This window comes from Pseudopipra pipra, chromosome 3, assembly GCF_036250125.1.
Source record: "Pseudopipra pipra isolate bDixPip1 chromosome 3, bDixPip1.hap1, whole genome shotgun sequence".
NCBI classification, from domain to species: domain Eukaryota; kingdom Metazoa; phylum Chordata; class Aves; order Passeriformes; family Pipridae; genus Pseudopipra; species Pseudopipra pipra.
This window is the reverse complement of record NC_087551.1, coordinates 18,404,570-18,417,041: the sequence shown is the minus strand read 5'-3', so window position 1 is coordinate 18,417,041 and position 12,472 is coordinate 18,404,570. Positions and strand designations below refer to the sequence as shown.

Below are 12,472 nucleotides of genomic sequence, written 5' to 3'. Positions count from 1 at the left end.
TCAATGCAACAATAATGGCAACAGGAAACCATCTCAAGTGAAAATATATTAAAAACATAATCCCTCTTTAAGATTTGCCTTCAGTAAAGAACAGGGCTGTTTGTTAAGTACCTGTTTTGGGTTACATAAATCTGTGTGTTGCTATGAATTCAGTCACACAAATATCTGTTGCTCTAGTGACCATTTTACAATACAGACACTTTATATCGTACATTTCTGTCTCTGTATGAGGGTGGGTAGTGATTTAAGTTGAGTACATCTGCATACAGGTGCTGATTTGAAAAGCTGAACATTAGCCACGCATTATACTGTAGCTTAAAATGGGAAGGAAAACTAAACAGTATCTTCTGTGCCTTCTCCTTCTGAAGAAACTAGCTGAGGTCTTGGATCACCCTGGGGCAAATTGCTTGAAACCAGTGGTGCTTTTAGTGGTGCTAAATAGCTGAGATAAATACAGATTGAATTACTGTATCTCCTAAGCATTTTGAGTTAATTAAAACATGAAGAAAAAAACCAAACCAAACCTTTTTTAAGTGTGTGAAAAACATCAGGAGACAATAAATCAATGAAAGCTATATGCATTTTAATGGTATGATAGCTAAAAGTTGTAGTATCATTCTAACAACTAGACTGAAAGAAGGGGCAAAATGGCATAAAGAATGATCTTTCAGTCAGTGTCAGACTTAAGAGAATTCATCATTCAGTGCTTGAGTAGTTTGGAGGGGGGAAAAAAAAGAGAATAAGGTATCACTGTGGCTACATGTCTGAGTCATTACACAACCAAAAAATAGTTTTAATTAGGCATCAAAAAGCAGTAGGTGTTATCTTGATTTAGAAAAGTGCTAAAGGATGTGCTTAGCACTAAGGATATCCTTTCTGAATGTGATTCCTCGACAGAGGAATTGATGTAAGCGTTTTCCTCTTGGACTCGGGCATTTTCAGGCAAGTGGTCATTTACGCAGAACCAGGGCAGTGGCTTACTTTTCATGGAGAAAAGAAAAAGTAATTAAGCTCATTTTATGGCTCTTTAATGGGTGAAAAATAACTGCCATCTGTTCAGCCACGTACAGTGGGTTGGGGTTGAAGCTGGTTATAGGCAACTTGGTTGGAACCAGAGCCCTCAGCAGCACCAAACAATGCTCAGACAGGTAAAATTTAGTGTGGCTAATCCTTTTTGTCAGCTCAGGTCAGCTTTGCTTATCTGAATTTCAGTTTGTGATACAAGAAATAGGACAAATTTGCAGGAGTAAACAAGCACTTACTGTTTCCAGTTTGTGGCTTATTATCACGTTAAACACTTTACCTAGGACATAGTTTCTTTTACAGCTAGTGACTGAAAGAATTTAACCAAATTAAGAGCTGCTCAGCTGAGAGTAGAAGTGTAGAGACAACATGTCAAAGTGGTAAATCTGGCACTAGTGACGAATAGGAAAATAAATCTTTTGAGTATGACTTTTATGACTGCAGAGCAAATGTCTGTAATAGCTAGTCAGTCTAGCTTGGTGTTTATGAAAACATTTAGTCCTATAAATGGGAAAACTCTCTTAGGTCATTTACTTCCCTTCACTTCTACTTTGTACAATTGCTCATTTGGAAAGCTGCCCCATTGTGATTCACTTTAATAAAAACTTTAACTTCAGATTGCTTTTCAAGCCTTTACTAATTAACCTCTTGTGTGAGAATGTAAGAGTTATTTCATTTTTACCTAATAGGAAATTGAGATACACCCAGTGCTTTGGACTTCCTTTCTCCTTAAAGCTGCACTTAGAGCCCTATATGTGCCTATTTCCACAAGCTATGGAAAGTCAGCCATAAACTTCCTCACTGCTGTGGATTTTATAGTTAGAATGCTGGGAAAACATTGCTGGAGTGAAGAGATGGCCATTCCCTCCCTCTTAGCAGCAGGACAGAAAAATTCTGTAGAGCTGGTAGTTGTAGTGTGATTAGCTAATAAGTTGCTCTTAAAACTGAAAAAGAGCCATGATCTTTTAAGACAGTAGAAATAACTAAAGGATAAGTAAAACTATAAACTTTCATGTTACACTGCTTGTAAGTTGAGGAGGAAGTAAGAGTGTAGATCTTCTTGATCAATATTTAGTGTGTACAGAGACCATCCGTATAGAATGATTCATAGCCTATAATTATTTTTCTAATGTCTTTTAAACTTTAGGGGACTTCCTGTACTCTCTTTACTTTAGACAATGTTGTTTTTGAAACATAAACTCTACGAATTCAAGTCTTTACTGTAAGAAAAATTATTTAGAAATTAAGATTTCTGGGTATCACTTAATTTCTGATACTTTTCTGTAAATTTAACAAAAATAAAAATATTTTACAAAATTAATGAAAGTTAGATTTGCATATAAAAATTCTCGCACTCTTAAAATTTAGAATGAACTAGGTATTAAAATGGAAGGATGTATGTTATGCTAGAAGACTAGATAGCTAATGCAGATTAGTTTATGTATTCTGTTGCTGCTCCCTCGCATCTTTAAATTTACAAGAGCTTTCATGGATCATTAGTATGTAGGGCTTGAGTATTTTTTTAATGACTGTTGTAAAAATAGGGGAAATGTTTTCTTTTGGGTTCTACTTTAAAAGTGATTTTTTTTTTCTCTCTTTGATTTTTTTTCTTTAAAATGCTTAAGTTTTCAAAAAAGAAATAGTGATGTCTTTCTATCATTAAATTTTTAACAAAGTATCAAGTTTTAGTGATCCCCAATCGTGGATAATATCCATGCCAAACATAAAGTTAAGGAAAAAGTATTTATATAAAAAAAATGTATTTAATCTTAAGCAACAGTTTTCAATTCACATTTTTTGGGGGGGCATTTTTTTGTGTAAAAGTATTTTATGTGAATTATTGCTGTGGCAGTTTTAAATGCTGAACATGTACTAAGCAACAGAAGTATCTATTTTAGTCCACAGTTAATCATCTTTGTAGCAGGACGAAGAAGATCTAAGATAAAGCCTGCATTTTTGTCAGAATCCTGAGGGGAAAAAATAATAGTCTGATATGAAAAGCTTTCTATATAAGAATAGAAAGTTTTAAGGAGATTTGATAGAAAGGTGGAGGGGGGTTCTTACTTTAAGAAAAAGGAAAAAAACCCCAACAAATGTGTGGAAAAAATGTTTCCAAATGGCTTCTGTCCATTAGTGATAGCCAGCTTAATTTCCTGTAAGAGTAACAAAGAACACAGGTCAGTGTTTCAACACAGCTCTTTGGAGAAATGTGGATTAATTTTGTGTCTAACTTTCATTTCTGTAACATCTCTCTCTGCCCCTCTCCCGTAGCTATGCCGCGCTGATCGCAGACTGGCCTGTGGTGGTCCTGGGCATGTGCACCGTGTTAATTGTGGTGTGTGCCCTGGTTGGAATATTAGTTCCAGATCTTCCAGATTTCTCTGATCCACTGCTCGTAAGTAAATATTAATCAATAAGTATTTTCTGTTTGCCGTTTTTTCAGTGACGCCAGGAAACAGCAAATGCAAGTACAGCGATTGGTGGATTCCTCTTGAATTGAGATCTGCCCAGAGAGAAAAACTGAGCCTTAGTATGCCTGAAAAAGTTCCTTGTACTATGAATCTGTTTGGGAAACAATTTACGGGGAGACTCAATTGGTAGTGAGCTTGCAGAAGCAATTTCTGTCTAATGAATCCATGAAAAAAATTAATTGTTAAAGACCCTTGCAATTCCTCTAATTAAAAAAGAAAAAAGTATGAAATCTTGACATTGGAACAGCAAATGGTGATACAAAGCAGCAGTGGTCATCAGAGAGTGTTATCCACTAGTTTAAATTCTCTCTGCATTTTGATATTGAAAGGTCATATGTCCTTTAGCAGAACTGCTGTAGATTGATAATGTAAATGCATCCCAGTTTTCGATGTACGGCACAGTACAACACAGACCATACGTTCTAAATCAGGTTTCAAAGAGTGAGGGCCAGTATTTAAGGAAAGGGCATTCCAATGGCCTTCTGGGGATGAAATGATATCCGTATTGGAAAACTAAACGTAATTTTTATCAGATTCTATTAAATACTGAGCTCATTTCTTACTTTTCCTGAACTGTCTTACCCAGGAGTAACTTTCAGGACTTTTTATTGAAAATATTGCATTTAATTATTAACTTCAAATAAAAATATACTGTTCCTATAAGTTATTGTTATTTATAGGATAGTATGTATATCTGTACATATCCATATGTAATGGATATTTCTTGAAAACAGTCAAGTTGTTAAAATTGTTTCAATGTCACTTTTAAAATTAGGTAAAGATTTGACTTACTCTTGGAGGAATAGAGCAGATATACTTTAGAGTTCTTTAATCATATTTAATCAATAAAGAGTGATAATTGAGATAATGAAGAGGACTTTGTAGAATGCCCTTACTCTGAAAACTAAGTGTTGAACGTTTGGTAGACTAAATCATCTCTTCTCGGGGAGAGAAGTAGTACGTGCAAGAATTCTTAATCCCTCGTCACTCTATACAGTCAGTCATTATTTTGTCTGACCTGTCATAAAGCATTTTACCTTTAGAAGTAGATGCCTGGAGTAATTATGCTTCATAATGAAAACTATCCATCACTTTGATCGTGTTTCCGCTTTCCCGTTTGAGCTGAAGAATGAAAACTATTAATGGAATTTTGTGATTTTCTCCTCTTAGGGTTTTGAACCAAGAGGGACAGCCATAGGACAGAGGTTGGTCACATGGAACAATATGGTGAAAAACACAGGGTACAAAGCAACACTTGCAAACTATCCTTTCAAATATGCAGATGAGCAAGCTAAAAGGTAGGAATTTGTATTTTAAATGTAGTTTATTTTACTAGTGTTTTTTGTTTGTGCGTAGCACTTGCGCTGGTACTCTCTGAAGTTAATATATGTACTTCCACTGATTTCAATAAATATTGAGTCTGATCATCTACAGTTCCCAAGGCCTTTCAAATCAGGCTAGGTATTTCTTAAAAGGTGTTTAATTTTAGTTTTCTCTTAGAGTTATGGATATTTTGAGAACTAGACTCGATGTCATTTCCTTTGAAGTCTCTTAATTTAAAGAAAAAATTAAATTAATGTTTCAGTTTTTGTATACCAAAGGCACATTGGTGAAAATATGTTTTATCATATGTAAGAGCTGTTAGGGTGTGTGATGTGTTTGGATGCTCCTTCTTTTAACAATTTCTTTGCTAAGTTAAGGTAAAACTATTTATTCTGGTTTAGTCATCAAGATGACAGATGGTCAGATGATCACTATGAAAGAGAGAAGAGGCAAGCAGAGTGGAACTTCCACAAGGATACCTTTTTCTGTGATATTCCAAGTAAGTGAAGAAATGATGTAAGGAACATTAAAAACTTCTGTCAGTTGAATGTTTTCTGAACTCTTCTATGCATTCTATGCCATGTAGGAAAATTTGCTTAGCATATATGCACAATAAGCACTTCCTTTCTGTGTGTGGAACTCTTGAGAAAATTGGGCTGAAATGTTCTCTTGGTTCTTCCTCAGAAGCAATTGTATTTACTTAAAGTGCTTCCTTTAAGTGTTTCCATTTCCTGTAAAGAATTTTATTAGTTTTTGGTGATGCTAATCATTGTAAAAGCAGTGCTTTGTGTGACTATAGAGGTAGAGCTTAATTCACTTTAGGGAAGAAGTTGTGTTTATCTGTGCCATTAGCTTACTTCTAGAAAACCTAAATCAAAATACTTTTCCTCTGTATATCTGAAAAGACATCCACTGATCATCTTGTAGAGAATTTGGGGGTTTGTTTAGGGAAAAAAAAAAGCACACCAAAAAAATCCCTAAAAAAAACAAAGATAAAAAATCCCCACCTTAAAACACTGGGGGCTTATGAAGCTGACCAAGTCAAACTAGAGGACAAAAAAAGACAAAGAAATCTATTGACCTTTTACAGGGCATACTGCAGAACTTTGATAAGTCCTGTTCTGGCAGAGAGCATGCATTAGCAGATGTAGATCTTGCCTTTGTTCATATAACGACTTGAGCTCTTTTGCGGCAACTTCCATATGTGAGGACTGATAACCAAGCACAAAAACATAATTGTGAAATTATTTGTTTATATTACTTGATCTAAGAGAGGGATGACCAGTGAAAACTGGGGTGAAGAACAGATTTTATTATTTTTTTTTTCAATTACAGTATGGTCTTATATTTAAGTGAGAGGCTGTGAGCAAGGTCGTCATTTCTGCTCGTGTGAGCAGAACCGGATTAGACTGAGCATATCATGAGTAAGGAAGAGGAAATGTACTCGAAACTCTGCTGAGCATTTACTGCAACTTGAAGGAGAATTAACTCCTCTTATCCTGCCTGCTGTTTCTGCACAGTCTCAGTCTCATTCTTTCCACTGCTGTTTCTGTGTAGTCTCAGTTGTGACAGTCATGAAGGAATTGTGCTTCTATGGGAAAATTTGCCAGTCCATTATGTAAAGAAAACAGTTGATTTCCTCTTGACCCATTTTTGTCATTCCTGGTATCTTTCTTTGTCTGCTCCAGGATCTGCAGATTTCAGTTCCCTTGATCCTAAAGCATGGTCTGACATCATAAAGCACAACCCCCAAGTCTTTTCATTACAGTCTTGTGGAAGGCAAAAATTCTGCGGATTCACAGCAGTGGGAAAAATTCAGCCTTTTGTTCTTTTGGAATATTTTAATTAATGTGATAATGTTTTTTAACCCAAAGTACCATATTGTGTTATGCAGTACCATATATTTCTGTTTGTATCTGTTTCCCTCGTGAGCTATGCATTCAGATCTCACTGCCACTAAGTAATTATTTCCCTTCCTAAAAGCTGTCTTCTGATAAATGCGATTTAATTTGTAATTTAAGCTCTGTGTGTCTAAACTGTGGAATTTTTAAAAATGGCCTCAAGGATATCGCAACAATTTCCACTCCAGTCATTTGCTTCTAAAGCAAAAACATTCTTGTAGAAACAGCTTTATAATTATTATTTATATTCCCAAATGACTTACTAAATCAGCCTTTGATTACTATTATCAGCGTACTGCCATTATGCTGTGCCAAGAATTTCATAGTTTGCTGATTAGATCTTTTGATTTTTATTTGTTTGTCATATTTCAGAAGATAGTTTGCTTGAATAGAAGTCTGTAGAGCTTCTAAGTGGTATATAGTATTGAAGATGCCATATTTACTATAAGCACTTTAAGGAAATAGAAACTTTCATGTGGAGTGAGTCTTACAGATAAATAGCTCGTCTGGAAAAGAAGGTGAATTCCCGTGACCTGACAAAGATTTCATCTGTGTCATTTGAACAGTGGGGTTTTACCTCAGCCTTTGATACCAGGCACACCCAAACAATCAATAAACCCCCCCTCTTGTAATTTCAGGTGATCGCTATTCACGAGTGGTGTTTACATCAACAGAAGGAGAGAATTTATGGAATTTGAATGCAATTAAGTCAATGTGCAATGTAGATAACTTGAGGGTAAGTAAATATGGCATTTAATTTGTTTAACTTGCAGATATGGAGCATGTATTTGAAATTTTGTTTTGCTGCCCATTGCCATCCAGCATATGAGAGGACTTCACATTGTTCCCATCCTGTCAAGCAGTCAGTCAGCATGCAGGCAAAGTTAAAAAACAATTTTCAGTTTGTAAATCAGAGTACATAGGGGGATTTCTTTGGTTTTGCTGCTAACAACATCCAGAATGGGGTAGAGGAGGGTTGCTTCAGGAGTTTTTTTGCAGAATATGGACTGTTAACATTCGCTATGTGTTTCCTCATAGAATGTAATTCCATGGAGTTTTGTTATTGTTTCCCAGCAAAAAATTAATTTTGCTTGCTTTTTCACCTTCAGGTGAACTAACTGCATCCTCATAGCATATGCAGTTTTCTCTGACTCCCAGTGGGGTCACTCAATTTTTTTTTCTCTTAGTTTAAATGGAGATCATGTGGATATCAACAGAACATAGATACAGTGGCTAGAAATATAGCCCACTTAATTAGATGTGGATAATGATGCGTACAGAGAAATATTAGTTTTCTCTTCAGAACTGAGGAAGTGAAAGACAACGTTTTGTCATTGTCTGTCTGGCCCCCTGTATTTTTACTTGACTTTCCTTGTACTCGGTACCCTGCATAGTCAAAATAACCTTTGGAACAGCCAGGTTCAGAGGCTATTGTACAGCCAGCTTCTTTTACATGTGTTACAACGTAATTTAGCACTCTGATTGAAATCAATGTCCAGTTTTGACTGAAGGAAGTTAACTGACAAAGGCTGAAATAAAATAAGCATCCAGATAGTACATTTGTAAAATATAAGCTTGTCACTTGCTGGAGTGAACTCCTTTGAAGTGCTGAGTAGCCATGAACTTTTGCATTGGTGAATTTGCATGGAAATAAAGCAATAAGGTTTTCTTCTGTTAATATTGATCTATTTATTTCCATTTTTTCCTCCTTCAGAACAAAAGTAATCACAAACAAATCCATATTATACCACATTTATTTAATGAGGATATTTTCATTATTAGATTTGTTTATCATTGCCTTTTAGACAACTGTGTTAATTTAGCAAATTTCCAAATATTTTCCCTACAACAGCTGTCGTTTGCTTTGTTAAAACGTTGAGCTGTAATGAAACATTGTGTAATGAATCTCCCTTGCACTCTGCTGACAGGCATTTTGTCCTGGTTGGCCTCACTTGGTGGAAGTCGTTTTTGTCCTCATGTCCTCATGAAGTGTTCCTTATTTCCCCGTCAAAGATTATTGCACTGACAGGATGGCTCATGTGGTTGTTCTGTGTCTCTTTTGATCAGAATGAGCCAGGTGAGAGCAAAGTACAGTATTTAAACTAACCCAGCTCAGTTTTGCATGAACTGAGTTAGGGAGTAATCATACTGCCAGTTCAATCAGGAGATTCAGTGGAGTAATTTACAAGGGTGAAAACTGAGAGTTAGGGATGAGATACTAAACTGTTGAAGTTTAGTAACATAGGCAGCTAATGCAGGTAAATCCCAGGTAGTATAGGTCATTGCAAAGCAATGCAGTCTGAATTAAAAAACCATAATAATTCTATTTAACAGAAGACGGTTAATTACATCTGAAGAATAATCTCTGTAATGATTGCATTACTCTTGAGGAATTTTTCTTTTGTTCCTCCCTGTATGCACACTTTGATAATAATGTATTATTTCAAACACTGCTTTGCTTTCTGAGGGAAGGATGAAACTACTTTACTTCAAAAAGAAAGCACCACACATCTTATATCCATAAAACCAGCTCTTCCTTTGAAATAAGAACACTTCAGAAAATTAAATTTTGGCTATTTCATCTACATCCACAGTTGTGTAGATATTTATAGAGGAAATTGTTGCAAATAATGTTTCTGTGGATCTTTATTTGTAATTTACTTGTAATTTACTTCAGAATATAGTAATTGAATACCACAGCTGAGCAGAATAACAGTGCCTCATGATAGCAACATTGATTTTTAGCTAGTTAGTTTACAAAACAGAGTGATATGGTTAGGTTTTGCCATCATTGTTGGTCTGCGTATGTAAATCTATAATAAAAATTAGATATTCAGGGCTCAGAAAGGGCTGAGGCTTTTTTCATAATTTCTTTTTTTTAAATGCTTGTTACTTACAAATAACATTTTTGAATTATTTAAACACTTTCTAACAGTTTCCAAGGACTTTTAACACTTCTTAGAACTCACAAAGTGCTGTGCTATGCCCCAACTTGTGAATGCTGAGTTCTGGTAGCAGCCAGTCCCTAGGGAGGATGCTGACTTGCACTGCAGTGATCGGAAGAAATCTATGACTCCAGTGACCTCCTGGTCTTATGAACTCTCTTGTGGCTGTGGTTATTTTTGCTGTTGAATTCAAGCTTGCCTAGCGCCACAGTTCTGTTGAAATAAGTGGCAGAGCTTTCTCTGCCCAAAGATGGGAAAATCAGACACTATTTTCTGCAAATCCAAACCTTAGAATTTGTATATTTTTCTGATGATAAGCAGGATTTCAGCACCAAGCTTTAGCATGGCACTAACAGTATATCCTCATGTGTTAATTGTATTCCCATCTGCTTGTAACTATTTTGACTATATGTTTTACTGACACTTAGGGGCTCCATCCTGCAGCTGCTCAGCATATGGTAGTCCTATAATCTTTATGGAAACTCTACATGCAAAATAGTTACAGGAGGTGCTCTAACTTTTTACTAGTTGAATAAGAAGAGCCTTTCTTTTTTTCACCTGTTCATTGCAGAATGTTTTCCCTATAAACCATAAACTGGTACTTTATAAGCTTCAAAGACTGTGTGTTATCTCTTCAGACTGCTTCCCCAAAACTGTGTATTCGTGAATGTCTGTTACTGCGGAGATCCATTTGGGCAGATCTGCCCACAGATGCAGCATGTGTGCAGGTTGCCCTGCTTGATTTCCTTACTTGTTCCAAAATAAATTAAAATGTTGCCAGTGGCAGACCAGGCCTGGCAACAGCAAAAACGGCCTTTTCAGTTCTTTTGGTTCACCAACAAAGCTCAATGCTACAACCTATTAACATTTTTACGTAGTATTTTAATGAGCTATCAGGAGCTAAATTTTGTATTTTAATTTCTGATTTCCAGCTGCCAGCTCATGTTACTTTACCTTTGGCAGCAGTTACTTCAGCAGTGGATGTTTATGGCCTGCAGCGAGTGTTGAAGAACAGTATATATACCTCATTGTCCCGTCTTGATCTTGAATACATAGAGAAGACAATACAAACCTTTCCTCCCAATTTGCCTATTATATCCTCATAGGACTAACCTGGAGATGTGCCATGAAAAACACAGATATGCTATTCCAGTGCTTCCTTTTATTTAGTAGGTTGTTCAGTTTTTCCTGAGTTTGCATGTGTGAGTGTTTTTATCTGGAAACAATCAAATGTGAATTATCCTGTTTTTTGAGAATGCCAGTTTGTTATTGTTCAGAAACTGGTTGACAAAATTTAGTCCATATTAAAGCTTTTATAACTGCCGTGAGAATCCCCAAGTGCATTTTGTGTGCGTTATAAAGGATTGCTAATAATAAACCTGCGCAATTTTGCAGAAGAAAAAAGAAGGAAGAACAAAGAGACTGTGGTTTACTTCAGTTCACCTAAATTTAAGGCATACATAGATAATGATTTCAGGGCCCAATCCTGTAAACTGAAGCACATGGCCATATTAACATGATTGTACTAATATGTGTAACTTGATGAAGGCTGAACTTTTACATATGTCTATATACATATTAGGCTACATAAGGACTAATTCTACTTTGTCACATATAACAGGCTGCAAGTTCTGTTTTTTAACGTTTATGTTCCTTGTGCCCTACCAAGATGGAGTTTTTTCAACTTGAGAAAATTTCCCTTATCTAACCTTGCTACTTAAGAGTTTCACTTCTGTTTTATTGATTCAGTTTTGCATAGAAGTGCCTTACGGTGATTTAGCTAAATCATGCTTTTACTGACTTCAGCTAAGTCTGGAATATTCTTGAAGCAGAAAAAGAATATCCCCATAAGGGATTAACAGTCATTCAGTTCAGGAGAGTCCTTAACGAAGATGTTAAAATTGCTATCGTCTCTGTAAAGCGCTGGTAGGAGTTCCTGACCTTTGGGCAGTCGCTTGAGTTGGCAACAGCAGTCCTCCCCCATGTCCCAGCTTTCCCCTCTCTGCACTTGCCACTGGTGTCTGCTTGTCCCCATGACTTCTCTGGCCTTGCTGCTGCTGCTGCAGCTTCCTCCACTCCACTCCTGAGTCAACTCTTTGGACTTTGTCCCACCACGGGTGCAGCATGCAGAGGCATGACTGTTGTCTCTGCGCATCAGGGCTTATTTTGGGGTGCTTCATGACAGTGGAATTATCTTGTGCTTTGGAAATCCTGCCTGACTTAGGGATGTTCAGTGCCTGAGTGGCAGGCTGAGCAGGTCAGGGGCAGTGTCTGTCAGCAGCACAAGAGGTAAAAGAGAGTCATAAAGTCAGGGTTGTAGAGGAGAGGTCAGGTGATGGAAGTGGTCTGTCACATCCTTTCTTTCTGGATGGTAAGTTTCCTAGGAACTTCAGGATATGATTCCAAGCAGAATGAAACTTCACTGATTTATGGCTGATTGGTTATTTTCAGGAATATAGCGTGAGATAACAGAAGAGAATTAACTGTCCTCAGTCTGGAAAGAAACAAAATACCTCAGCGCATCTTCAGACAATAGAAATACAATACTCTTAATGCTTGTGTCAATTCTATGCCACTGTGATGAGTTACTGCTGGTTTAGTCTGCTGCATGTAAGAGGATACATATCAAAAACAGTGTGTGTGGAAATAAGAATTTAAAATGTTAACACAGAAGGACCGTAAACTGCATTTTCATAATTTTCGGTTGGTTTTGTGGGGGTTTTGGGGGAGAAGTAGGGGTTGGATTGGGTTGGGTTTTTTGTTTGTTTGGAGGTTTTTTGTGAGTGAACGTTTCTAATAATTTGGACTG

At 36.5% G+C, this 12,472-nt stretch overlaps 1 protein-coding gene across 4 annotated transcripts in view; it reads left to right on the top strand.

Annotated features, from left to right (window-relative positions):
- The window catches only part of DISP1 (dispatched RND transporter family member 1), an 89,904-nt gene that overhangs the window by 73,731 nt on the left and 3,701 nt on the right, over positions 1-12,472 (top strand). For all 4 annotated transcript variants that reach the window (XM_064648130.1, XM_064648127.1, XM_064648129.1 and 1 more), the window contains 4 exons: positions 3,295-3,418; positions 4,665-4,792; positions 5,219-5,316; positions 7,357-7,454. In XM_064648130.1, the coding sequence (XP_064504200.1) occupies positions 3,295-3,418; positions 4,665-4,792; positions 5,219-5,316; positions 7,357-7,454 (448 nt within the window). The remainder of the gene's footprint in view (positions 1-3,294; positions 3,419-4,664; positions 4,793-5,218; positions 5,317-7,356; positions 7,455-12,472) is intronic.